The following is a 26986-nucleotide window of genomic DNA, read 5'->3' as shown; positions in this document are numbered from 1 at the left end:
GCCTCAGAAGTTGGGGGTTTGTTGGACTTTTTTGGCAGAACTCTATTCTTGTTGCTAAGATTTTTCTTCCTTACCTGGCAGTGTCTTTGAACCTGGTTTTACAACAAGGCCACGGGCTCGGATTATTTCTACTTCCAGTTGTCCTTTCTTGTCCATCATTCCCACCTGGATATCTCCTAGACAACAAAAAGAAATCCTGGCATTGTAATTCAGAAATACCTAAATGTATGAAAAGTAAAGGAATTTCTAGGATGAATACATGATGACTTGTATTGTCTGCATTCCACCAATAAGTATGATCTGGATTTTAACACTACTAGATAATTTAATACTTATCCTCTGCACTGCTATTTATGTTAGTAAACAATTAAAAACCCCTGCAATAACATCTTGTCTCCCATTTCCCATGCCCCTATCACTTCAAATTAAATTCTTTTTCTTGTCTTAAGAATTTCATATTTTAAAAAGGCAGCAAAGGAATTAGTACAAAGCAGCTCTGTAAAACTGCTTGAAATCTCTTCACCATGAGTCTAGTTTAAGACAAGGTATGAAAAGGTAACTTGTGCATATAAAAAAGTCTGTAAGCACAATAATAACAAACAGTTTTCACCTAAATTCCCATTTTTATTCAATACTACCAAAGTGATTCAGAGAAAGGATTGGTCTCATTAGCCATATTTTAAAGATGGAAAACTGAAGAAGAGAAAAGACTGAATTTTCAAAGCACCTTTCTACTTTTATGTCTTGATGAGCATTCACAATTATGTTCAACTTTGGCTGAGGTTATAGTTTTGGTCTTAACTGAGTTGTTCAAAACGACATGGGAAATCCACATTTACAACTTAGAATCTAGATAACTTCTATGTTGTAACTACCAGACCCAGTAGATTATATCATATCTACAGGACATAAATTCTTACCCATTGATGGTGTTGCCAAAGTCTGTCGTCCTACAAGCTGGGCAGGACCAAGTCCATCCAGAAAATCACTGAACTGGCTGTCTGCAGCCAACCTCACACCAGGGAAAATCAAACTAAAAAATAATATTTAAAAAAAAACCAAAAATAAATACACTTGAATTTGCCCTTTTTTGTTTTCTAGATGATTTGCATTTAGTGTTTATGTTTTTGGTACTACTGCTCACAAGGAACTTACTTACACTGGTAAGATTACAAAACAATTACTGTAATTTTCAAAACTTTACAGTGTTCAACAAGCAGCAATTCAGCCTCCAGCATATAAACAAACAAGTGAAGGAAGCACTAATCCTAAGTCTAATTTCCACAGTAATATTTTTGCATCATGTTCTCTTTTCCCAATATATTAAAGGCCACTGTTAATTATTGTAGTATTCATATGAGACCAGTTCAATAAGATACTAATACATGCCCTTATCAGTGATTTAGTTACATGAAGGTAAAATTGCTCATGTTTCTCAGTCAAAGTGAACTCAATGGCTGAATGTCAAATGTATCCAGTGAAATTATTACATTAGACTGAATACTGGCCACTATTTTTAAAATCACCTTTTAAAATCAGCATTCATTATAAACATTTTGTTAAAAATGTCTTTGAGAATGACATCTATTCAATAATGGAATTGAAATCCATTGTGGCAAATGACCAAAGTAACTTAAAATTCAAATTCTTGCCATAAATTATCTGTGACCCACTACATGGCAACAAGAACTAATGACATTTGTAATGACCAACCATAAATAAATGTCCACCTCATAGTGCATCGACTTGGACGTGTAAGATACATTGTCCAGTATAGGTGTATCGTCCAGTGCTGTGAATACCACTAATAAATCTATCCACAATAAGATTTTTCTGGGCAATGTCTTGGATATACCACTCAGAAGGCTTTAAATTGGGCTTTTATGAAACGCATGATACATGACAGTCTCATACTTCTGCCCAGATCATTTCTTCAGGATTAATTAGCAGAATCTTGGAAAAACTCTTAAGCCCAGTGATTGACACCTGGAAATGCTCTGGAAATGCTTTGCTCTGCAAAGCACAGACGTATGCGAGGAGTTTTCAGAGGAGAACCTGTCCTTTTCTGAGTTTTACCCAGTGCACTGCCCCTGCTTCCCCTCCTGCCACGCTGCGTGCTGATGCTCTGACCCACCGGGTGCCTTTCTCACGGCACGGCAGAAACGATCCTCATCCTTCCTGCGCCAACAATGGGAGACTCTTTCGGTCACAGGGGAAGACTTGGGCTTGGTCCATCAATGACGCTAGCTTGTGAAGGGAATTCTGACTGAACAGGACCTACAGCGCTCACCGCACTTTTGTCTAACTACCAGCTTCATGCAGAAATGTCAGGTCACCACAGTTACCACTGCTGCTTACTTTCCCTCAGAGCTGTAGCTGTTCATGCTCCCATCTGTCGACTCCCGGCTGGCCTGACGGGTCATCCAGTTCCTCATCTCCACAGCCAGCCCTGTCTCAGTGCTCCTCTGGACGGTGCTCCGCAGCTTCTTGCCCCCTGCTTCTGCGGAGACAGAAGAGAAGCCCCCATTGCACCGCGCTGTCGCAGCTGGGCAGCCCTGCGGGGCATCGCTGCGGGCAGCACACCACCACTCCACGTGGCAGAAACACTCGAAGCCAGAAATTAATGACCTGTACCAAAACTTCCATTTAAAAATTACCATGTTTTTAATAATAGGCAAGCAGCGTCTTAAATCTCTTTTACAGGACCTTAGTTCTGTCACTGCCTGCTTTCCAGGGGCAGACAGCATACGCACAACACAAGTCTGCCCACGGAGGTAACTGTCCATCATCTAGGGGACGATGGACATCAACTGCCCATCCATAGTCTAGTGTGTTTAAAATGTGTTTTCTCTGGATGAATACATCCCTCTTAGGAATTCAATTAAAATGTTACCATTATGTCAAAACCTGCAGTGTCTGAGGAATGTTCTAATTCAGATGAATTATTTGATTTAGAAACATTTGGTCATTATCTGCTAAATCAAGTTACAGCTATCCATTAGTGAAGATAGTAAACAACAAATCAAGAACCCTTCCCATTCTTTCTTCTCTATTCATGCTCATCTCATTTCACTAGCTGCTTTAACTTTATAGCTAAAAAATACAGTATTGACTTTTATGCACAATATGAAACTTTATTATGACCTCCAAGAGTAACAATTTTTGTATCTGCTTGCATAGTTTAATTTTAGTTGTAAAAACAGTAAAGTGACAGATAGCTGGGTATCAGACAAGGGAAAAAATACTCAGAACTCAGTATAGTAGCATTTTAGTGTAGGAATTTTGATCAAGACCTCAGCTGGAAGATATATTGAAAGCACCACTGAAAAAAAAAAAAAACAAAAAAAGAGAAGAAAGAAATGAGTAGGAACGAAGCTTCAGGGGTTTTGTCATGAATAAGACAGTCACTCCATGTCATTTTCTGATTTTAAATGCTGTTCCCTGCAATGGGGCAGGGAATTCTGTATTCCAATTTCTTTTATCTGTTCAATACCCCCCTGACTTCAGCACAGTGATGTGTGATATACTGATAACATTATAAAAGAGCAATAACTCTACATGTACATGACACCAAATAATATCAGAATTCTTAAATGTTGATACAATGAGGGTAGAGTAATATCCAATATCCTAGGATATCTAGGGACTCTCCCTCTTCTGCAGTTGTTTGTAGCCTCTGCTACCCTTTACACCTTCTCTGGCTCATCATGTACCAGAGGTCAGAAGAACTGCTGGACCTGTGGGGTTGGTGAAGCTCTAGGGATCTCAGAAGGGAAATGAGCAAGGGAGGAGATTGTCCTGTGATAAGGACTCACACCCCGAGGAGAATGTGTGAGCACAGGGCCTGGCTTAGAGTAAGAGGACCTGCACCCTCAGACAGGGAATAGGAGAGGGGCATCAATTTCAATGTCCACACTCAGTGTCACCCTGTCCTACAGGCTGCAGTGTGGGTTGAAGTCTCCCAGGCCCTCAAGTCAGGAGGGATATTAGGTCAAATAAAGAACACAGGAATTTTAGTGAAGTGGGAAATAGGCACCCAAAACACCTTAAAATCCACTGGCCCCTTGTCAAAAAAGATTAATAACTTTTCAATATTTAGCAGTCATGAGGCATTTCTATAGCAGTATCATGAGTGCTTCAATCATATTGCTTATTACAAGCCTTCTACGCATTCTGTAAGACCATAACTTTTAATCAGTATATAAAAATAACAGAAGTAATAATTTTCCTCTAGAACTTCAGCTACCCACATGAATTTAGTACACAACAGAGTGAAAGAATTTTTTTACTACATCAAAACTACTTCTGAAAATGCCCATCAATATCTGGTGCAATAAATACAAATTAAAAAGATACAAGGCTAACATGACATATGAATAATGAAGGGCAGAAGTCAACGATTTCATTTCTATTGGGTTGTACTGTTCCAAGTGTCTGCTGGTTTTATTATTTATATTAAACTAATGAAAGCTGGCAGCTGACTTCCAACACTGGTCCAGACTTGTTCTAAAATCCAATCACTCATATCAAAGAAATATTCCCACAAAACTGCCAGGAAAAAATTGTGCTATGGTTTTGTAGAAAAGGTACACTGCATCGTAGTTACATGTGAAAGGCACACAACTCCTGAAGCCCCACACTCTTTTCATTCAAGTATTGCTACAGGATGTTACTCTTCCATTGTAAGAGCTCTTTTGATTAGTAAGCATTCATTTTTGTTCAGCCTTGTTGAATGGTGGTCATTCTCGGTTCATTGTTGCAAACATGAATTCTCTCATGCAAATTTAACAGAACATCTCCATCTTGCATGATTCCCCAATCTCTTCATCATATCTTTCAAAGATTTTGGGGTTTGGGACAAATATGTGTTTGAATATGTGATATGTGAAGGAGTATACAGTAACTTTTATTAATTAGCAAGGCAGATTTTTTTCTGAATTAGAATTATGTCTGTATGCCTTCACTCTAGCAGAATGTTCACAGAAAAAAATCAACACATCTGTTGCACATCCATTTACTGAGAAATCAAGGCACAACTGGTGCAACTGCCATTCAAGTCTTCGTAGAGGCATATGTGTAGCTGTTCTTAGCATCCCTCTGAATTATTTTTAAGCAGTCTTACTTTCCCGCATTCATTTTAACTGAAGTAAGCGCTCTGGTTCACATGAAGACAGGCCATCAGCCAAGAAGATACAACTTTGATACAGCATGAAAGTTAGGGATACATAGTATATCCAACTTTTGTATAAATACAGGTGGTAAACAGTAATTATTTTGACCTTAACACTGAATTTAAGGAGGGTTGAAAGGAGGCTATGTGAATAACTATTTTCTAGTTTTCAACAGAAACAGGCTGAGCTCTCTGATGGTCTCAAAAGAGAAAGATCTGACCTTTCAGCAATAAGACTCCTAATCATGATGTTGATGCTTCTTGAAATAAGAATTGAAGATTTTAACAGCAAAATGGCAATTTGGAATAGAAGTACAGAATTAAGACCCAGATCACAGGCATGACTCCTGAGCCACGGCTTTAGAGATGAATATTCCTTCAGATTAAGCTTGGCTAAACTAGTATGTAGTAATACACATGAGAAATACCTACACTTGATTGCCCACAATGCTAGCAATACATTGGTCCCTGGAAAAATGTAATAAATCAAAAAAAATCCCACAATTCCTCAAACAATTTTAAAGCAAAGACAGTATTTACATAATCCATAATTTGTGTTTCATAAATTCAGCATTAAAATACTTAAAAGGTTGCAAGTAGCATTGAAAATGCAAAGTAGTGACTCAACTCAAAGAAATAGCCTTTGGTGCCATACTTCCAAGCTGTAGCTGGTAGAAGATCTGCTTGAAGGTCTTACCACTCTAGTAAATCCGAACTGTTTTCCTTCATTCCTGCCTAGAAATTAAAACCTCCTCTGTTGTGCTAATTCAGCTACTTCTGTGGCTGCATTCTGTACTGGACCCAGCCCAAAAGGAACAAACCAACAATATGTTTTAAAGTTGTTCTTTTTCTTTTAAGACAGATAATTTCCCAAAAACATTTGTGAAAACAAACATACATTGAATGAACCCAACTGAGGTGATGCTAATCTCTAGCTAGATGAATAACTTGGGAATGCATCTGACACTAACACATAAGTAAACACGTAAGTGGTGCCACTGTAAAAGTGGGGGTTAGTTTTATAATAATAAAGTATATATACATATACACTCACCTCATGCATGCTGTTTTCAATCCTACCAAATGAAAGGATGGGGAAACAAGAGGGTTTAGCAGTGTACTTTGTTGCTAAGTATGTTGCTGACCACCTACACTGAAAATCATTCTACTCACAATTTGCTAAACTCTAATAAAGAACATTGAAAATGTTCTCCAAATAATAATCTAATATAATCTAATTGCCCTAGAAAGAAGAAATTTCTCTCAAGTCGCCATCACAAAATATGGAATATATTATCTGAAAAACACTAGTTCAGATTCTTGCAGCCATATTGTAAGGAGTGGAATAAATTACCAGAAATAATTGCTTTGGCATTTATGAAAGCACATTCATTCTTACAGTTAATCACACTGGTAATTTAACTAATATGGTTACTGCAAATAGACTCCACAGGCCACATTTTCTAAATTACACATGGAATTATTTGTTCCCACAACTTGGAGTGCAAATCACTTGCAAATTAGGGGGGCAAAACTACTAATATGATCTTCAATATCAGATGAGGACAAGTCGAAAACGGCAGTGAATGCACCAGATTACTTTCCGTGATCTGGGATCTAGCCAGATGAAATCTGCCTCCGGTGGGGAGAAGCGAGAGCTCTCAGCTCACTCTCGGCAAGAGCTTCCCACAACTGCTCACCAGCAGGCACAGAGCCCCGAGAGAGGACGTGGCTGGCGCAGGCAGAGGCAGGCTGGCTGTGCCAGTCCCAGGTGGTACGTGAGCCCTTGGTAGGACTCGTACCGAGTACAGAGCAGCTGTGGCTTCGGAAACACACTCAAGTGCTTGAAGTGCCTCTCCTCTGCTCTCCGCACCTCACCAAAAAAGCTGCATAAAACCTGCTTCAGTATTTTCATTTGAACTCAGGAGTTAGCTGCCTGTAAGTGACCATTTTTCAAGAGTAAAGCTCTTTATGTGTCTAGAGATTGGCTCAGGGCATGTTAAGAACAGGTTAGATAAAATCATGAGACATTTGATCCTACCTAAGAAAAGGGGGACGGGGTAGGTCTCAAATTCCCTTGCAGCTGCACAATTCTGTGTCTGGAACAGCCCAGGTTTCGGCCGCATTGAATGAGGCATTTGGCTCTTGTTGAAGCACCACTGGGAACTGCTGAGTTGTTTCTTTCCTTGTGTCACCCACAGACCCCAAGCAGCAGCCATGGATTAGGATCTACTAATTTAAGCAGGCTTTGGGAAATCCAGGTTCCACTGTCACCTCAGTTTGAGAAGCTTTGAGCCCACCTCACCAATTCTCAGAGGCCAGTGCTAGCCACCAGCTTCGGAAGCATCCTGTTACAGTCCTTCTGATGAAGTTTTTTTTCACAGCACATGCCGTAAGCATTTATGAAGCCCAAAGGGCATTTGCAGGGCCAGGGAGAAACTGTAGCCAGGCGCTCTCCCTTACTTTGCACTGGTAAGGAAGAAGGGAAGACATGTATTCCGGTTCCTGCTCCTATGAATATCTGAATGTAAAACACTGAGAAATTCCGACTGGGATGGGGATGGCCTGCCCTGGTAGCCCAAAAGATGCCTTCAGTAGGGAAGCTCTGCAGTATGGGAGCAGCCAGGTTTGGAAAGTCTGAGAGCCTGGACTGACAGCCTCAGTTTGCACTATGCATTTTCAAACTTCTTGGGAGGTCTCATTAGTTTTTAATTTTCAGTCAAGAAATACTTCTTCACTCTTGTCCTGTGCCTTTGTGTTTCCTCCTCTCTCTTTCCTCTGGCCATTCTGGAAGCATGGTTAATTAAGATTAAAGTTAATTAAGACGGCACCTAAGAAAAAGTGAAAGAAAGAGAGAACTGAATGAAATAGTCAACTGCAAAACTGTTGCTTGAGCTTCTGGTCAAAGGCTGGTATGAAGCTTTCAGGTCCCATTCTTGATGAATTCCCATATACAGGACCTGAGGCAGCCGTCACAAATCTCGGTTGTTCCTGGGATATAAAGCTTTGGCCAGACTGCAGCATCCTTTGTCTGTATTTCATTTCCCTTTCACGGCAAGGCTGGTTGTACGTTCAATCTGGAAAAGATCCCGCCGGCTTGTTGTGGCTGCACGATGTGAAGTCAGTTTACCACACGCTGCCCCCGAGCAATGCTGTGGTTTAAGGCAGGCACCTGCTCCTTATTCTCTCCCACTTTTTAATGTGTTTGAAGTTGTATTCTGCCACTTTAATTTCACTGCTGTGCTGATGTCCATTTTTCAGTCCTAACTGACCCTTCAGCAAATTCTTAGACAATAGACAATAGCAATAGCAAATTATTCAGACAATAGAAATTGCTTTTGTCTGCGTGGGGCATCCATCAGTTTAAGCTCCCAAAAGTTTTTGAAACGTTTTTACAAGCCTGAGTTGTTAACAAGAGCTGGTTTTCCACATACATGATAATTACTTAATGTTCCTGAAATTCCTGCATCCCCTGTATTATTTTTCAGAATCACTATTGAACATGCTACAAATAAAAAGGACAAATAGCCATCTCTGACAGCTTAGAACTTGTTTTCAATACCTGTGCCACGTAACACTCCTTGGAAATCCCAGTTAAGTATATATGCAACCACAGCACAGAGGTTTGCTGCTTGGCCACTGCCTTGACAAAGAATTTACCCTGATAACAGACAGCCAACGCACTGGGAGCCACCCCAGGGAATCAAAACTAAATAACCGTACCTGTAAGGATGAGAGGTGATTTCCACTTCCCTTTCGGTTACTTGGCTCTCACTGTGTAACTGGCTATGCAAAATTCTGGCTATGCAAACTGGCTATGCAAAACAAACTGGCTATGCAAAATTCTGGTTGGATCCTTTGTTTTAGAGATGTTGACTACAGAATACACAGTAAGTAAATAAACTATTTTTTGTATTTTTTGATCACCTATTTGGCCCAAGAGAGAGCAAGACATCTCTGTTTATGCTATTTTTTTCAAATGTATGACTGCAGCGCCAAGAAGGAATGTTTTCTTCAAATTTGTGTAAGATGTATTTCCAGGTCAGCTGCTATACTGAGATTTACTGAGCTAGTAAACAACCCCTTGGCCAGCCAGTCTAACCGAGATCCATAAAGGTTTGAATCTAACTTTCAAAAACACTGTTGTACATGAAGTGGCTCAAATATGGGATTAAAAAAAAGTTTCGTTCTGATGCAATATAAAAATAGCAGACATCAAAAGCAGAATTAATATGTTACCCAATTACTTTAGAGATATACAACTCCTGACAGTGAGATGTGAATCAGGAACACAACTGCACCCAGCCACTCAGGCCCTTCCAGCACTTCTGCAGAAGTCTCTGTTTCTGTTACTGATAAGACCATTGGTTTCCTAAGTGTGGTCAGAGGATGCACCTGCCAAAAGCCTCGTAGGATTGCTGTAAAACTGAACAGAGAGATATGACAATGAAGAAACGTGCGGCTCTGCAGCCCACAGCTGTATGTCCCACATGCCAAGTGATCTGAATGAACAGTTTTTCAGGAACCCTCATTCGGACTAGTTATGATCGCCACACAGATAGGTGTTCTTAGCATTCAAATGTAATAGGTCTGACTGTGCATATTTTGTGCACGTGTCAAAACAGAATGGTAGCATTTTATATCCACTTTGTACATCCTGTACAGCAATCTACATGACTACAAAAAGTGCAAAGCAGTGGGAAATCAGTCTCATCCCCAAGCTATTAAAATCCTGAAAAAATAGAGCCAGCAATTTTGTGGAATTACATTCTAATTTTATATACCATTTACATAAGGAATCACTAAATAGGTGCACATTTTCACCACAAGAAATCTTTAAACCCAGTCTTTGATTTCTCCAATGGCAAAGGATGACCATCTTAAGTAAAAAGAAACCATCACTGCATTTTTAAGTGCTAATGTTTTTGTGTTTACACGTCCATTCAATTTTCTGGATGCATAGCATTCTTGTGCACTTATTAATAACAATTATCCCATGCAGTGCCAACAGCAGATTAAAACTTCTGAAACAGTGAAGAGTGTGTATACTGAGGAGCTTAGAACTGCTTTTATTTTCATATTTTATGAATTGAGAGATACTTTCTAAATATGTAATAATGACAGTAACACCATTCTTTAACCCAAACTTGATTATTTTTAGTATAGCTAGGGTCATTATATACACTATCAGATGGATCTGTGCAGCATTTTTGAATGATGTAGCATGTTGAAACAATTCAACACCCTCTATTAGGACTTAATGAGATAGACGGTGCCAAGTAGTTGGATGGCTACTGAGATTACACAAATTAGAAACAGTTCTTCCTCCCAGCTTTGTCTTAAGATGAGTAATGATACTATGCAAATATCATTATCTAAATAACCACAGTTCCCAAAACTGAGCAAATTTCACACTGTAATGCCCCATTTTCAAACTACTGCTGTTAAACATTTACTTCTCCAATTGAAACAATGGCAACACAGCGAGCTGCTCCTCTGACTATGCTATCGATCATGCCATTGAAAAATGACAAAATGACAATCACGTAGATATATGTGAGACAGGTTTCTTTCAGGTTTATGTAGGTACCACCTACATAAAGGTACCACCAGAGGTGAAACCCGTCATACACTGTAGCTTCATTGCTTGCTATACAGCCATACCTGAGTTATCTGTCAGCTATTCAGGTACATGCTGCAGTGTAACTAGCAGCTCAGAAGAGAAATACAACAAATATGAGAGAAATACAGCTTTAAAACTCTGTTGGGCATTTCCATCATATAGTCAGGTTGAAGTATGTTGTACTTTGAATGTCAGTCCTTCTGCAGTCTCTTCTACTTTTCTGTTGATTTTCCAGATGTTTCCCAGAATACGTTCCCAGTCACACTCTTTACTTTGTCAGCAACACTATAGCTTTTTCTATGCTTCTTTTTTAAAAGGTCTTACCCATCTTGGCATCTACATCTACTTCATCAGTATAGTACCTGAGTGTGATAGGTAAAAACACTTGGGACTGGAAAGAGAGATGCAAATTGCTGGAAATGCCTTCTGTACTGCCTCCACCCTGGAGTCCGCCCGAGGAGCTGCCAAAGTGGGAGAGACCCAGCCCCACCACACTGACGGAAAGCCTGACTCAGCTCAGCCCCTGAGCACTGCCCGAGCAGCAAACACAAAAAATTATCGACCACAAACTTACATGTCATACAGATTCTGTACGGAATGATTATTATTCCATATTCTGAGTGATTTTTATCCTCTAAAATGTGGACAAAAGTCCTCACAGATGAGCCACCCCACTGTTGCAGGAGATGCGCAGCAGACAATCTCTGGCTTGTTAGCATCAATCAAGCCAAGGTCTTTAAAGCTTCATCCTTTACAGTGGATACCCTGCCACGGGGCTGTATACCCTTCTTTCAAATTCCACCTTGGCTCTGCCTATGAACATTCCACGTAAACAAGGTCATCTTTACCACCAAGGCCAAAAAGTAGGCCAATTCCCCCAAGAAGATGTAGTTATTCTCATTTTCTTCATTGCCTGATACTCCTACTATTACTTTATTCTTTTTAAGAGGACAACTTTAAAGCAGAACCACTTCATGTGCAGGATTCTCTTCACTTTAATAATTACTTTGTTAATGAATTTATTGTTACTACTTCCCCCATTTTCTATTTCTGGTTAAATTATTGTCTGCTTGTTATTGTCTACTGGGACCTCCAGAGGGACAGTGTGATCTGGCGGCCTAACCACAGGAACAGAATCCAGGAACTGCTGAGCTTTATTCCAGCTCTACCAATGAGCAAATGATTAATCGGTGAGAAATGCCACTGAAGCCATTAACAGTGCTCAACTGAGCAGTTCAGCATATATTTAAATAAGACCCAATCCTTCACTCACTAGCATCAGTGGCAACACTCCTGCTGATACCTATGTGGGATTGAACAACCCCTCGAGCAAGTTTCCCAGATAGTTATCAGCCAGGTGACAGGAGCATATAATGTGCTTCTATTCCTGCTGAACTCCTGCAGCAACACTCAGATACTTCTTTCGGTAGACATCAATATGCAAAACTGTAATGTATCTTCTCCTCAGCTAACACAACTAAATCTTGCTATTTTTGGCATGATTGTCTTGGGCTGAAGAATATTCTGTGTCTTTTTTTTTTTTCAATTGCCTTTTGTTTTTCTAACATACTAGGAGACCAAGATGCTTTCCAGTTCTTTCTGAATTAATTTATGTCTTAAATTATCATAAATTATCTCTTGAATTGTCTTCAGCACCTGCAAAGCATTTGACTTTCCCCTTGAATCTCATAGCTTCGCTACCACCCAAAAACTTTGGCAAAAGAAGCCATTAAATTGAAATACACTCCCTTTTGGCAGGCATAGTTCTCCACGCAGATCTTGCCATGACTAGCAGTTCCGTAGCTGCACTCCTGGCAACCTGTTATTTAACAGTTTATATCAACACCTCAGTGAAAATGCAAATCAGAAGTGAATGTAAATAGAGTATAAAAAGGAAACTGTAGTGCAAATTTATTACAGCAAACAATACACGCAGTGTAATTTGAGGAAGCACCAAGTTAACAGTCCCACTCATAAAAATAGATGTAGGCTTTCTAGTGACCACATGCGATCTGAGCCTCTCTCTACTTTCCTCAGTGCATGTTGGATAACTGTAATTCTTCTCCAGGAACCTTCTTGTACATAGGAATTCACTTGCTCTAGCACATTTTCCAGTTGTCCACAGGAAAGTTTAGTAAACTCAAATCCACTACTTTATATTATGTGCATGAAATTTTGCACTATGACTACAGAGACATCTAAAAGGATGTCACACACATTTACATTGGTCCTTTGATTTCAACAACAAAATTTCCTTTGATTTCAACAAAGCCAGGATTTCAGACAAAATGTGAGGCTTGGGATGCTTCAAGAGCGGCTGGAATTCAGACAGGTACTGATTTGCCCTCTGCACCCCACATCTCTCTTCAACAATTTCGATGTAATTTAAATGTGTTCCAAGCATCACCTGATGCTGAGTCTCACTTCACAATGCAGGCCATGCACTTTATTATCAATGAATCTAACAAAAAATGCAAAAGACACCCTTAATAACCTTGATACGTTGATAACATATGAAATTTGCTCTGGTACCGTACAAAATGTTAGTTCTGTATGTGCACATGCACAGGTCAGAAGTAAACTGATGATGAAAAAACTGATTTTTCAACACCTTTTACTGCACATGGCTACAATTAATAAACTCCTTTAAAAATAAAAAATGTGAATAAACTTGAAAGATTCATGAAACTGATCAGCAAGTAGGAAATGCAAGAGTGAATATCAGTTCCCTGGGCTGTAAACCTGGCTGACCATGGCAAGTTCAGGCCTACCCATGGCAAGTTCATGGCCACCAAGTGGAAAACTGCAGCCTTTCCACAACCCGCTTCTTCAGTACCTTACAGCTTGGATGTCAGGGCTTAAGAAGTCTCCTTCTTTAATCAACTGACACTCAAATGGATCTTCTCAATCATCATGTTCAAAAATGGTTTCTCCAATTATTTTTATTAATACAGTGTATTGAGTTACTCTTCATTTACTTCTGAACTTGACATTACTCATATCCTTTCACACCCAAAGATATACCTATGGGCCAGTGTATTCATTTCAGCAGTTAATCAACAAAAGTCTTCAAGGGAGTATCACAAATAAATGTCTCAACAGGTCAGATTTTCTACTTGTATTAAAAATGGGATTGAGTGGGAAACGTAAAAGCAACCCTAGCAGGTTATCTTTTTTAACCTATCCGTCATACACAGAAATAACTACATCTTGAGGATGGAGAACTTATGAAGTGGGTTTAACACCTATCTTTTTCAGATTAAACTGTAAAAGGGCATTAAGTACATGAACATGGGAGTGCATGTACCACACCCACTTAAGGGCACTGGTGGTACCTAAATATAATTGCATAGAAGCACTCAGAAGACAACAAATTCCAATTTGAGTGCAGACGTGACTTGCCATCAAAAAAAACTGATCGCATTTTTTTCTTTACAATCTCAGTGAGTGCACTTGGGAGAAGAGTTTAGCTGTCATGCCTGTCACTCCCTCTGTAACCTGGTATGTCTGAAATCTCAGGTAGCGGAAACTCAGCTCCATAAAAACTGCATAGCAATTATAGCTCTCCTTTTTCATTAGAATTACATGAAATGCATTTTCAAGTGTAGCCTACATCTAAATAGAACCAGATAATGTAAATCAACACAACATGTAAAAAAAATCTGTATACATTCTTTTAATACTTCTGTTTAAGTAAGTAACTTGCCAGCACCAACTAAATAAATCATTACAATTACCCTTAAATTAACAGATATTCCCCTACTGACTTCCATATAGTTCATATTTCTTTGAACCAGTGAACAGTTTTAAACCTACACAGATCTCAAATGAGGAATAAGTTAAGTGTTTCCTGGAGAAGTAAAGAAAACAGACCAGAACAAAACAAATCAATACTCTGATTTTGAACAGGATTAATGCAATCACTGTAACTAATAATCAGGACTGAAAAGACAACTATTCTGGAATGACAGAGAAAAAAAATCTTTAAAGAATACCTAAGCATGTTTAGCATAATTTATGATATTTCCAGTGTTTTAAAAATGTGTTTTTTCAGCCATAGTGTTTACTAGCCCGTCAAAAGATTAAAAATGCCCTCTGAAGCCTACCCTGCAGGCTACTGGCAATATTTTGCAGTTCACTTCATTGTTCAGGGCAGGGAGCAGATGAGAGTACTGAAGGACAGCACATTTCGCTGCAGCGAGCAGCTCCCTCTTTTCTATGGAAAGGGGCAACCTGGCCAGCCCCGGAGCAGGGTCCAGAGGAAAGGCGAGGGCCCACGCCTCGGCATTCGCATCAGACAAGGAAAGGTGCTTTGGAGAAAAGGGGCTGTTGCACACGGAAAGATAAATCAAGACGTGTGAAGACTGGGGACAAACATTTGCTGCTGAACTCTCGCCCTGAGATGTGGAAGGTGATACATGCATATGCAGATATTTTAAATACAGATTATGAATGGTGCACATACACAGCTAATACATGTTTGTCTAGCGGCATTGTACAAATACCGATATCTTAATTTGACATTGCTCAAATCTATTGAAGGTGCAATATGCTCCATTAATCTTAATGAAATTAAAAATCTTGAATTAGTTCTGATAATCACTGGGAAGACCATCAGTTCATTCTATATGTAAACATATTTAAACACATCAGATTATTTTCTTCATGAAACCAGTATTTTTAAAACAAATTCATGAAACACAAGTTCTGTCCTGGGTAGGGTTTGGTGCCATGCTTAACTGTATATGTACATTTGTTACACACATTCTGAACAGTAACTGGAACTTTTTATTTTTAGGGTTTTTTGATAGCTAGCTTAGGTTTTGTCATTTTTTTTTTTTTTTTTGGCAACAGTTATACAGAAAACCCATTGCATTTCTCTTTGTTATGTAAAGTTCTGGTCCTGCAACAAATATATGGAAATTACACAGGTGCTTTACTGGTTGGACTTACTTTTATGAGTAGAGATTAACTGTGAGTGAGACCTGCAAGGTCTACTTGTACGCATAGCCTCCTACCTACACTGCTGTTCCTCAGAAAAAGTTAAACAGGGCCAGTATTTAATTGTTCAAATCTGGCGTTCTTTGTAAATTGTGTTGTAGTAACAGACAAAGGATACCTGAGCAAGCCCATGTAGTGTCAGAAAACCACCCGTGAGGAAGCGTGGTTTGTTTTCCTTGCGAATGAGCAGAAAATGGAAAGCCCCTCTACCCCATTTTTTCAACATAACTAAAACTCAGCTAATAACTTCATTTCCAATGTGATGATAAGCATCATCTTTTAAATCATACCTCATTCTCCAGTTACAAGCACTGTGTCACCAACCCCTCTCTCAACACAAGTAACTCTCCGGGAGCCGCGTCCCCGCACCGAGCTCCGCGCCTCTCACTGCCGCCCGCCCGCCTGCCGGGCCGGGGCCGGGGCCGGGGCCGGGGACAGGGACAGGGGCGCCCGACCCCCGGCCCTTCCCGGCGGGCTGCCGCTGCGGGCCCGCCCCATCCCCGGGAGCGACCCGGAGCCCCCCGCGGGACCGCGGGCGGGGGCCCCTCCCCGCGCACACCTGCCGCCGCCCGCCCCGGCCCCGGCCCCGGCCCGCCACGGCCGCTCACCTCCGTCCTCCTCCTCCAGGGAGTTCATGCAGGGGAAGTAGACCGCCAGCGCCTCGAAGGAGGCGGAGAGGCTGCTCCGGCTCTGCGACCGCTGCATGCTGCGCCCGCCGGCCGCCGTCTGCCGGCCCATCTTGGCCGAGCGGCACCCGCCTTTGGCGCGGTACAAGAAGCGCGGCGTCTTGGCGGCGGGCGGCGCGGAGCGGCGCGGGGCGGGGCGGGGGCAGCGGCAGCAACGGGGACAGCGGCGGAGCGGCGCGGAGGGGCGCGGAGCCGTCCGCGGGCGCTCCGTGCCGCGGGGGGCTGAGGGCGGCGAGGAGCGCTGGGCGGGCTGCGCGCCGCGGAGCCCCGCTCTGCCCGGCTCTGCCCCGCTCTGCCCCGCTGCCTCCGCCGGCTCCGCTGCTCACGGCGGGGCGGGCCGCCGCAGCCAGCACGGGGCCGCCTATCAGCGGGGTGAGCCGTCAGCCGGCGGCGTAAGTCACCGGGGCGGGGGGGGACGGCTCCCGTCGTGCGAGCCTCGCCGGCGGGACTGTAAATACCAACCGCGCCGGAGGGAGGACCGGGAAGCGGCGCCGGCCGATAGCGGCGGGCCGTCCCGCAGGCACCGCCCGCAAACTTTGTTCCTCCCCGCCCGGTCCCCGCTGGGCCGACGGGTGGCCCCAGCGCGGCAGGAGGCGGGAGGGGAGCGCTGGGCCGGCCGGGGGCCGAGGGGGACGCTGAAAACGGGCAGAAGGCCGTGGGAGGGGTGGCCCCACGCCTCGCCAAGGCGTGGAGAGCGCCTCAATGGCACCGGGGCAGCCCAGGCTAGTGACCGCTGGCAGCACTCCTGGCTGGCAGGAGACACTTGCAGCCCACGGGCAAGCGCCGGCTCTCTGGTGGTGTTTGTATGGAGAAGGAACGCACCACTGAATCACTGCAGGGCTGAGGTGGGAAGGGACCTCTGGAGGCCATCTGGTCCAACGCCCCTGCTCACGCAGGGCCACCTAGAGCCAGTTGCCCAGGTCTGTGTCCAGACGGCTTTGAGCACCTCCAAGGATGGAGACTCCACAGCCTTTCTGGGCAACCCTGTGCCAATGCTCAGTCACCCTCACAGTGAAAAAGTTTTTCCTGGTGTTCCAAGGGGGCTTCCTGCGTTTCAGTGTGTGCCCACTGCTTCTGCTCCTGTCAGTGGCCCAGCATCTGGTGGGGAATCAGCCCCGCAAGCCACAGGCAAATCCTTCCCCTCTCCCCTACTCCAAGCCAAGCTGTTTTTCTCTAAAGCACACCTGCCTCCTTAACAAACATGGGTGTATCTTTTCTGAAGTCACAGGATTTGCTCATAGCTACAATACATAATTTTTATTTTTGATTCAATTTTACTTCTGTATTTTCCTCACCACTATTTAACATTTCCTTTATTTTCTGTTTATCCAGTATGTTATATTAATTGAGTGTATAGCATTTGGCAGCCTTCCCCCCAAAAAGGTAAGAAACTAAAGCACTGGACATCATTAAAAAGAGATACTAGCTACTGTAGCAGTCTTTTGCAGCATCAATATCTTATTCCCCTATAGTTCATGGCAGTGCAAAAGTGGTATCAAACCTTGAACATGGCTGTTGTTTTCTTATTGGCCCTTTAAACAGTAACGATAGTATATGTGGTATTTTTTTCAGTTTTCTTTCAAAGGTCTTTAAATCCCTCAAAATAACGGTAAATGACATTTAGGGTTTGATCTAACAAACTTTGCAATCAGAATGCCAGTTTGAAGCCAACTGAAACTCTTCAAGAAGAATGTGTATAGAGTCACACCCCTGGAACGTATTTCATTGAGTTGATGTTTGGAAAGGAATATTTGTGCCTGGATAATAATAAGAGATTATAAACAGCCACCACTATTGCTCTCATGCTTTGCTAAGGAATGAAAACTAATCAGAACTTCAGCACTCAGGGATGGAACCCATCATCACGGCAACAGTGAGTTTTGACAGCTATTTTTACAATATGCACAATGTTTTCATTTCTAGATAACTATAATCTAGTCTTCCTAATAAAACACGTTTCATGTGACACCATAGGCACTTATTTTCGAACAACATAAATCCTCTTTTCCTCTGCACTAGCTATAAATTATGTCCAGGGCAACTTGTCTAGGCTTTGACATCTTTTAGACATCTCATTCAGGTCATACGCCACAATATGTATTTAGTTGGTCATTCTACATAAGTTCACGTTTCTTTGGCCGCACGCCAAAGGTTGTCACATTCCAACATATCTGTGACTCTTTGCTGGTTATCAAGAAGGTGAGCTGCCGAGACAGACAGACACCTCCCTCCTATGCCACAGGCAGGCCCGTGGGCAGGCCATGATCACAGAGACCTGCTGAGCCAGCCCGGGTTGAGGTGGACACCTGGGTAGCCTGCAATACCTCTAGCACTCCCTCTAAAATCACCCTTTGCATTTGTACCAGCGCTACATCACATTAAAGTATATTCAAGTTGCAGAGTGAACTTTTTCTGTTTACAGTTTACTCTAAAAAGACGTTATTAAAAGACTATAAAGCAAACAGCTCTAAAATAAATTATAATGATAATGATAGTAATAATAATAAATCTCTAATATACAATTATCATGCAATTGGCAAAAACCCAATAAAATGTGTTGAAGTAATTGCTAAAGATATCTTTAAAAGACTTGGTGACTATAGCATTTTCTATCTATAAACACTAAGGCAGACAAAATAACTTCTTTCAACATTTTTATCAGTGTAAGATATGGCAGGAAAGTAAATGTCTGTGGCTTGATTAAATAATAATTCATGACTGCTTTTGAGAAGTTGGATGCAAAAAAAAGTTAATGTTCATTACATTTCAGCTTAACTACTGGTGACTCGTAAAAACAGCTGAATAAAACTGAAAAAGATGTTGAGGATGCAGAGAAAGGCAAAACAACAGTTGGACGACTTGGAGATATTTACAAAAATACAGGCAAACTGTAGAATACATATTCAAAGAAGAGCAACTGATTTGTAACATCTGCTTAATCTACTTTCACTCCCATTTATAAATACTCCTTTTGTAAGTACTCCCTTTAGAAGTATCCCTTGAAGAAATAACACCTGCTTAGGAGCCAGCAAGCTTTCAAGCAGTCTGCTCTTGTTTTCCTTCCCAAATAAGAGGGTAAGCACCTCTGCCACCTCAGCAGAAACTGGGAGTCCCCCTCTGGCACAGAGGCCTGCCGTCCTGCCGTGACAGGGCCGTCGCAGGGGTGGTCAGCACGCCGCACCAAACGAGAGGCTAATGGGGCACTTGGTTGGTGACGTGCGGCCTCGGTGGGAATTTGGCTGCGCCCTGAAGGCTGTGCCACAATGCCAGGGCCCCCACATCTCTCAGCCCCTCAGCACTGAACAAGACCTAAGAGCCACAGTGATTATAATGAGTTGATGTTTTTGCTAATATTGCACAGTATATAGAAAAACCTCCTACTGGCATTGGTAAAATCAGCCTCTACCAAGAAAATCACTTTACATATTCCACGATCCGAGTCAATTCCAAATTACCCCAAATAGAGGCTGCGATACAAGACACCTATTCAGCAAATCCGTGACAAAGCACTGGATCACAATCCCGTCCAAGCTTCCTCAATATGCTTCTCTCCTGATTTTCTTTCTTTAAAATAAAGTTTTAAAGGGAAGAATGAAAACAGAGGCAAAGAACTGAGATAAGAAAGCCATAAATTGTCAGGACTCTGGGATTTGGGGAGGCTCTCCTTGACCAGTTGCTAAGATTATACATATAATCATATACAATAAATTGCTAGATTATACGAATAATCTCATTGACGGCAATCTAGACACGTGTTGACTGCAGAAAACAAGATTACCACCCTGACATTGATAACATCCCCCCAGTTGTTTTGCTGATTTTTTTATTTTAACGGCTACTCATTGCTTTGTGTCACCAGTTGCAAGTGAATCAAATTCCTGCTAAAGGAACTGCATCCAAACTCACATCTCAATGCTAAATATCAAGACAAAGCATGAGACTCCCAGGTATCATATTTCTTTAACATTTTCTGATAGTTTGCTGAAAGAAGAGTACGTTGTAAGAATCCAGGTCAAACAGAACAAGGTCAAACATCTGCTATAAATGTATGTACTGTCCTGAGGCAATTCTATTTGTAGAGTTGGATACATTTTCAAATATTTTGGTGGCTCATCTACTGAACTAGGAAAGCAATTGCTTACTAGCTATATTCCCTGAAAATTACTAAAAAATGTCATGTCACATGAATTTATGGCACTGGATCTTCAGTGCCAACCTGCTCTAAATACAGGCAACCGATCATGGGATTCTAGATTTACTATATGTATCTTTCTCTTTTTATACAGATATAGTGTGTATGGTAATTAAACACAGGAAAAATTAATATGGGAATTAATGTATTCTCCATGTTTTTCCATCTTTACATGTGACTGCATGAATTTCAGCAAGTGTGCTCCAACTAAACACAAATTATTAGACTTTAAATGGGGTTGCATAGGAAAAACAATGATCTGATGACTCCTTCATGAAAACATATGTTTTTCTGGGGAAAAAAAAGAAAGTCTCTTTACTTCCTGTTGCTACTTCTGTGTACTGAACCTGGAGGTCATAATTTCCTGGATTTGAGGAATGCAAAATTATTTGTGCGGATGATTTTTTATTACTGCCTATATTATGGATTAATTCCTAAAGCCTGCTCCATCTCCTGAATGCAAAATAAAAGCACACATTGCCATAAAGGGGTTCTTAAGGCCTTCTGCACATTTTGGAGAGGATTCTTCAGTGCAGACACCATGGAAAGGTGATCTAAAGTTTCTGAACACCCCCTTTTAATCCTGCAATTAAGGAAGGTGTTCTGGGAATGCGACTGGAAAGGAGTTATTGCCCCTTTCTTCGTCACCCTTTCTGCTCTGCTGTCAATCATTGTTCACAGATTTCTTCTGTTTGCTACAGAAGGGATTTATTTTGATCGTGGTTGTCTTCAGAAAAGACAGTGCAGCTGCCTAGCTTTTTATACGTGTTAATTATCTTTAACTTGCACTACACCTATCAACTACTAGGCACAAGATGTTACAAGTGTAATTCAAACTCCTTAATGACTTTCCACCCAAAGGCTTCATCACTTAGGAAAAATCTTTGTGCATTGTGTCAGCTACAAGAAGGGTGAATGGCTTCCTCTTACAATGCGAGGCATAGTCCCCCACACCTCCCACTGAGGTGCAATCCAGACTTTTAGTTAGGTGTTTTAGTTAACTGAGTTTTGGCCTCCTCTCATACCCTCAGCCTTCACTAAGCAGAGACAGCCAATGCACTTCAACAGAGAAGAAACACTTGATAAACATCAAGGGCCTCAGAAAAAGAGTTAACTGAATTATGTCCCCCCCCCAAAAAAAAACAGTTTGAAAACCCAGCACTTAACTAATTCTAGGAAGTCTGAAAAGGGAAAATAAATACCAGTATTAATTGGAGGAAATTTTATTCTCCAAATCAGTTCTTATTCAAGGAATTTCCAGTAATTTGTTCAGGTTAAGTATTGCTGGGATATAAGACTCCAATTATTACTGAATTAAACTTTTTCTATTTTTTTTTCCTTTTTTAAAAACAATACACTGAGAAGATCATTAAAAGTACTGCCCAGTCAGTGTAAAACAGGGTTTATATATGAAAACTTGTAATGTGTAGTAACAAGCTGTTACTTACTGTAATTTGCTAAATGTTAGGACTGTGCTGGCTGTCCCCATGCTTACGGAAAGGGGCATGTGGCAACTCCAGCCAAGCACTTGGAAGGGGCAGATTCCAGAAAGCAACAAGGTCCTTCACAAAGTAATGGCTGTTTTTACCATTTCCCATCATATAACAGTTCACTGTTCTTGCCTTAGTATTTTTTTGATCATGACTAACATGGTCATGAACTCTGTCCCAGGGCAATGGCTCCAATCCATGCAGCACCAACCTGCAGTGGTCTCTTACACTCCTTGAAGTTTCATGACATAATGACCACTCCTACATCATTTCTATGCCCAGAAATCTGATAGAAGTTTTCTAAATCCTATTTTTTTAAAACCAATAAATTTTGGATTTTCTGAGCATTTCCTATTAGCAGTCATGGAGAATGCAGCCACGCTTTTCCTTCTGCTTACATGGTAACAGTAAATTTTTCCATTCTCCCAATTCTTTTGGCATTTTCTACTGTAAGGTCAGCTCCACCTCCAATATCAAGCTAGGTACACAGTACAGATTTCTACCAAAATAGCTTTGCTGACTGACACAGCTGTTCTGGGAGAATTCCCTAGTTGTTAGTGCAAGTGCGGTGATATCAGCAAAACAGGATTCTCCTAGAACTGCTTGTTTTGCATGCTCACATTAGGACTCATTTGCTGGTACCCAATTCCAGTATTCCTACACTGGAAAAGTGCTCCCACTGTTCCTATCGCCTTAACAGTCTGTGCCAGTGGAACTCTACCTGTAAGTAATTTAGCCCTTATGAGGATCATAAGGATCTTGCACATTTTCAGAGGATACAGATTTGAACAGCTGAAACAAAATTGCTTTATTTTATCTCTTCCAAAACCACAGATTTCAATTTCTGAAAACAAAATCTGGAAATTTTAACATAAAACTGTTTTGAAAGGTAGAGATGGAAAAGTGGTAAGATTTTTCTTCCTGGAAGGATAGGATGCTTTCAGATCCATGGAAATACCAGTTTTAGTTTCTTAAACAACATAGTAGGGTTGCTTGTCCAGCAGTTGGCATTCTCTTCTGTATTATGCCTTCCTTAATGAACATGAAGGAAGTCTGTAAAAAGTCTCTCTTGTTGCTTTAATGCTAATATTAGTCACATGTGAAAGCTGTCTGTTCTTACTTAAATAAAATATATTTAACTTTCCTCTCCAATGTTTATGATAAAACCACAAAACCAAAATAGTCATAATTTTTCTAAATAACAACGGGAGTTGTTAATGGGTTAGCATGCAGCAATGCAGTGTAGCTAGCTCACAAGCAACTAAGAGGTCAGAATTGGAGCAGAAAACCTTTACACAGCTGAGTATTTCTGTTTTGATTAAAATAATTTCACACCTTCGTGATCACAAGGCAATCTGCAAACCACAAGGTGTCTGAGAGCTCAGCAAAATATATTACTTCATAATGCTTCATCAGAGTGAGAAACAAAGAGCACAGAAATAAAGATGTACGTGCTCTTCTAACGAAAAAAAGAAAGTCACAGGAAACAATATCAAGCTGTAAAAAAACCAAAACCAAGTGGTTTTTTGGTTTTTTTGGGAGTTTTTTGGTTTTTGGGTTTTTTTTTTAATGCATACATGGAGGCTATCTGCTCTATTTAGATCCTAATCCACCTTTTTGTCTCTGAGAGTAACCTTCTTTATAACTCATTAGACCCATCAGCTTAGAAACAAGCTGCAGTTATTCACGTATACTCTCAAATCTTATTATTTCAGCTGCCTGTGTACTCCACTGAAGGTTTTCAAAATGTCATAGACGAGGGCAGTGTAATTAGTTTCTGAAACTGTAACTTCATGAAACATGATTTGTTCCCCTCTATAATTTAGTCTTCAGTACAGAAGGAACAAAACCAGTACAGAACTACTGGCACTTGCGCAGCCTGTGGGGCACACTGTACTGCGCAATGAATGCACCCAGGCAATGCACCTGTGTGGATGCAGCAGTCTGCTGATGTTACTTAAGAAGATACACAGTGGAAAAGCACCCTATGATCTTTACGCTTGTATTTTTCCAGAAGAAAAGTACAAAAAGAAAAAAAGTACTGAGAAGAAATGTGTTTTGCAAACAACGTGAGGAAAACAAGAGGATGGAAAGCAAGGTGTGTACCTGTCACGCGCTGTTCTCTGCGCTCAAGGGCTGCAATGTCTAAAGAGTACGTAGTTTGCTGAGGACATTGCCACTACAATGCAGGTCTGGTTAGATATGTTTGCTGTACAAAAGTATTACATTATCGTCGAGCGGTGAAAGCTTTGGTGAGTCCAAATGTCAGCATTGCAAAGAGCTGACATTTGTCTTACAAGTCTGTAATGAAATTTTGATGTAACCTGTAGAAGGTTAATGTATATTAAGCAGGGATGATTTTGCAAACTTCTGTGCCTATTAAGTTATCTGCTTTTCTTGAGAACACAGACTACATTTATTGGAAACACTATATGCCACTGTCCCGTGCATTTATTTCAGTGCAGAACAACCAAACAGTTTTCTGAGGCTTCTTCTGCTATGCAAAGCCCTGCAGAGACTTACCACATCTCTCTTGTAAAGCATGCTCTTTCAATTGCCTGTACTGTGTAGCCCACGGGTAACTGATCCACTCCAGCCAGCTGGCCTAGCTTCCACTTACATCCTTATGGTTAGTGCTACCTGGTAGGTGGGAATGCCTGAATGCCTGAAAGTGCCAGAACTTCAGTGGAAGCCACACCATTTTAATGAGGTCATAAATTTCACTTCTTACAGGTGCAAATATATGTGGTGTGAATACTTTAAGTCTTAATGAGGATTTTACAAGGGGACCATATTTAGAGAATTCAATTCACTAATGAAACACCCTAATTTTAATGGTCAGCTCTAAACTCACTGACTTGAGTCTGAGTCAGTTGCTGTGCACTAGGACCATCCATAAATAACAACAAAATATACTATCCAAGCAAAGTCTAAATGACCAAGAGGAAAGACATATATTTTTATCTACTGATGTCACGTTTAACTGACAAAATCACAGATTTTAATTTTATTTTATAAGTTTTCACTCTGGTATTTCTCGTAGAGGAACGTGTGCTGTTGTCATTACCCTGCTCTCATTTCCATGGTGTTTGAGTCATAGCAGTGTCTCATCAGCCATGCTCACACAATCACATGAATCCTAAAATCCCATTGCTGATGAAAAACAATTTTATTTTTCTCTTTCATGTCTTTTTATTCTGGTGATCTGCAGCTATGTCTACATGAGTAAATACAATATGAAGACACATTCTGATGCACAGGAACTAGATCATTTTACTGCTACATTTTTAGAAGAATCTCTAGCACAGTATCAGCTTGAAGTTCTACAGCACCTCCAGTAAAGTCCTGGTTCAGGAGTTAAAATGGGCCAGCAACCACTTCCAAAAGGCTGCTTTGGAGAGTAGGAGAGTATCACAGCAGGGATTTGGGTAACTCTGTGCCAACTGGACTCAGTGCCAGAGAACAACTCTTGTGTTTTAATGCCGTAATACAGCGGAAACCTATTTCTCTCAGATATGACACTACTACAGATTTAAAACTGCCAGGCAGGAATTGGATTGCAGGTACAAAATATGAAGTTAGCTTGCCAAACGTCTTATTTGGCTTCAGAATCACTATGCTACAAATAGCTTCTGAAACAAGTTAGCTGTTTGAAAGCCAGTTAGCCACTATATAGCTGTAAAATTCCATAGATTAGTGTGCTATTACTACTATTACGGTTATTATCACTACTAGTAGTACTAGCAAATATTGATTGCGGACCAGATGTGCTGATATAGATTTGGCCCCAGGCATGACCTGTGTTTGATCCTGCAAAATGCTGAGCAACTTTAGCTTCTTTACCTACATTGGCCTTTAAGAAATAAAATTTGCTTCTCCAGCTAGTAAGAACATCCAAGATGATCTAAAAGTAACATAAACACAGAGAGTGTCTAAAAATAGTGTAGAATGATGTCATAAAGGTGTAGTAGGCTGCAATTCGCAATAAACTACAATGAAAGCATTTAAAACATTTATACATCATATCATAGAACCATAGAATCACAGAATGGTTTTGGTCAGAAGGGGCCTTTAAAGATCACCTAGTTCCATCCCCCCTGCCATGGGCAGGGACACCTTTCACTAGAGCAGGTTACTCAAAGCCCCTTCCAACCTGACCTTGAATGTTTCCAGGGATGGGGCATCTACCACCTCTCTGGGCAACCTGTGCCAGTGTTTCACCACCTTCATAGTAAAAAATTTTTTCCTTATATCTAATCTAAATCTACCCTCTTTTAGTTTAAAACTGTTGTCCCTTGTCCTATCACTACAGACCCTGGTAAAAAGTCTTTCTCCATCTTTCTTATAAGCCTCCTTTAAGTATTGAAAGGCCACAATAAGGTCTCCCCAGAGCTTTCTCTTCTCCAACAGCCCCAACTCTCTCAGCCTTTCTTCAGAGGAGAGGTGTTCCAGCCCTCTGATCATTTTTGTGGCCCTCCTCCACGAAAACAAACATTTTCATGTCCCTCCTCCTGTGCTCCATATCTTTTTGTATACATATTCACTTTAAATAAGTGTGTGTTTCAGACATGTCCAATTCCAGGTCTAAATTCTTAGCACAATAAGGAGAAAATATTAGGTAGAATGGCTGTATTTTCTTTTTCTAAGTTAATATAGATAGAACCAAATCATACCAATCATCGATGGGTATCATTCATCACATAATTCAGGCCCTTTTGACTGAAACAAATGCAGCAATCTGAATGTTAAATGAAGAATAACAGTAGCGCATAGTACATTGCCATGGCAGCTAGCAGATGCAGGAACTGTTATACCAGGTTACAG

General features: G+C 41.1%; 1 protein-coding gene across 12 annotated transcripts in view; it reads right to left on the bottom strand.

Moving 5' to 3' along the window:
* The window catches only part of RIMS2 (regulating synaptic membrane exocytosis 2), a 495218-nt gene that overhangs the window by 1711 nt on the left and 466521 nt on the right, over positions 1–26986 (bottom strand). For 11 of the 12 annotated variants that reach the window (XM_075495103.1, XM_075495092.1, XM_075495093.1 and 8 more), the window contains 3 exons: positions 2359–2500; positions 921–1033; positions 75–176 (listed from right to left, as the gene is read on the bottom strand). In XM_075495103.1, the coding sequence (XP_075351218.1) occupies positions 75–176; positions 921–1033; positions 2359–2500 (357 nt within the window). Of the gene's footprint in view, positions 1–74; positions 177–920; positions 1034–2358; positions 2501–16402; positions 16617–26986 lie in introns of those variants that run through there. The other variant, XM_075495102.1, reaches the window with a different exon arrangement.

Source organism: Mycteria americana, chromosome 2 (assembly GCF_035582795.1).
Source record: "Mycteria americana isolate JAX WOST 10 ecotype Jacksonville Zoo and Gardens chromosome 2, USCA_MyAme_1.0, whole genome shotgun sequence".
NCBI lineage: Eukaryota > Metazoa > Chordata > Aves > Ciconiiformes > Ciconiidae > Mycteria > Mycteria americana.
Note: the sequence above shows the minus strand (reverse complement) of the source record. Positions and strands in the feature narration are given on the sequence as shown.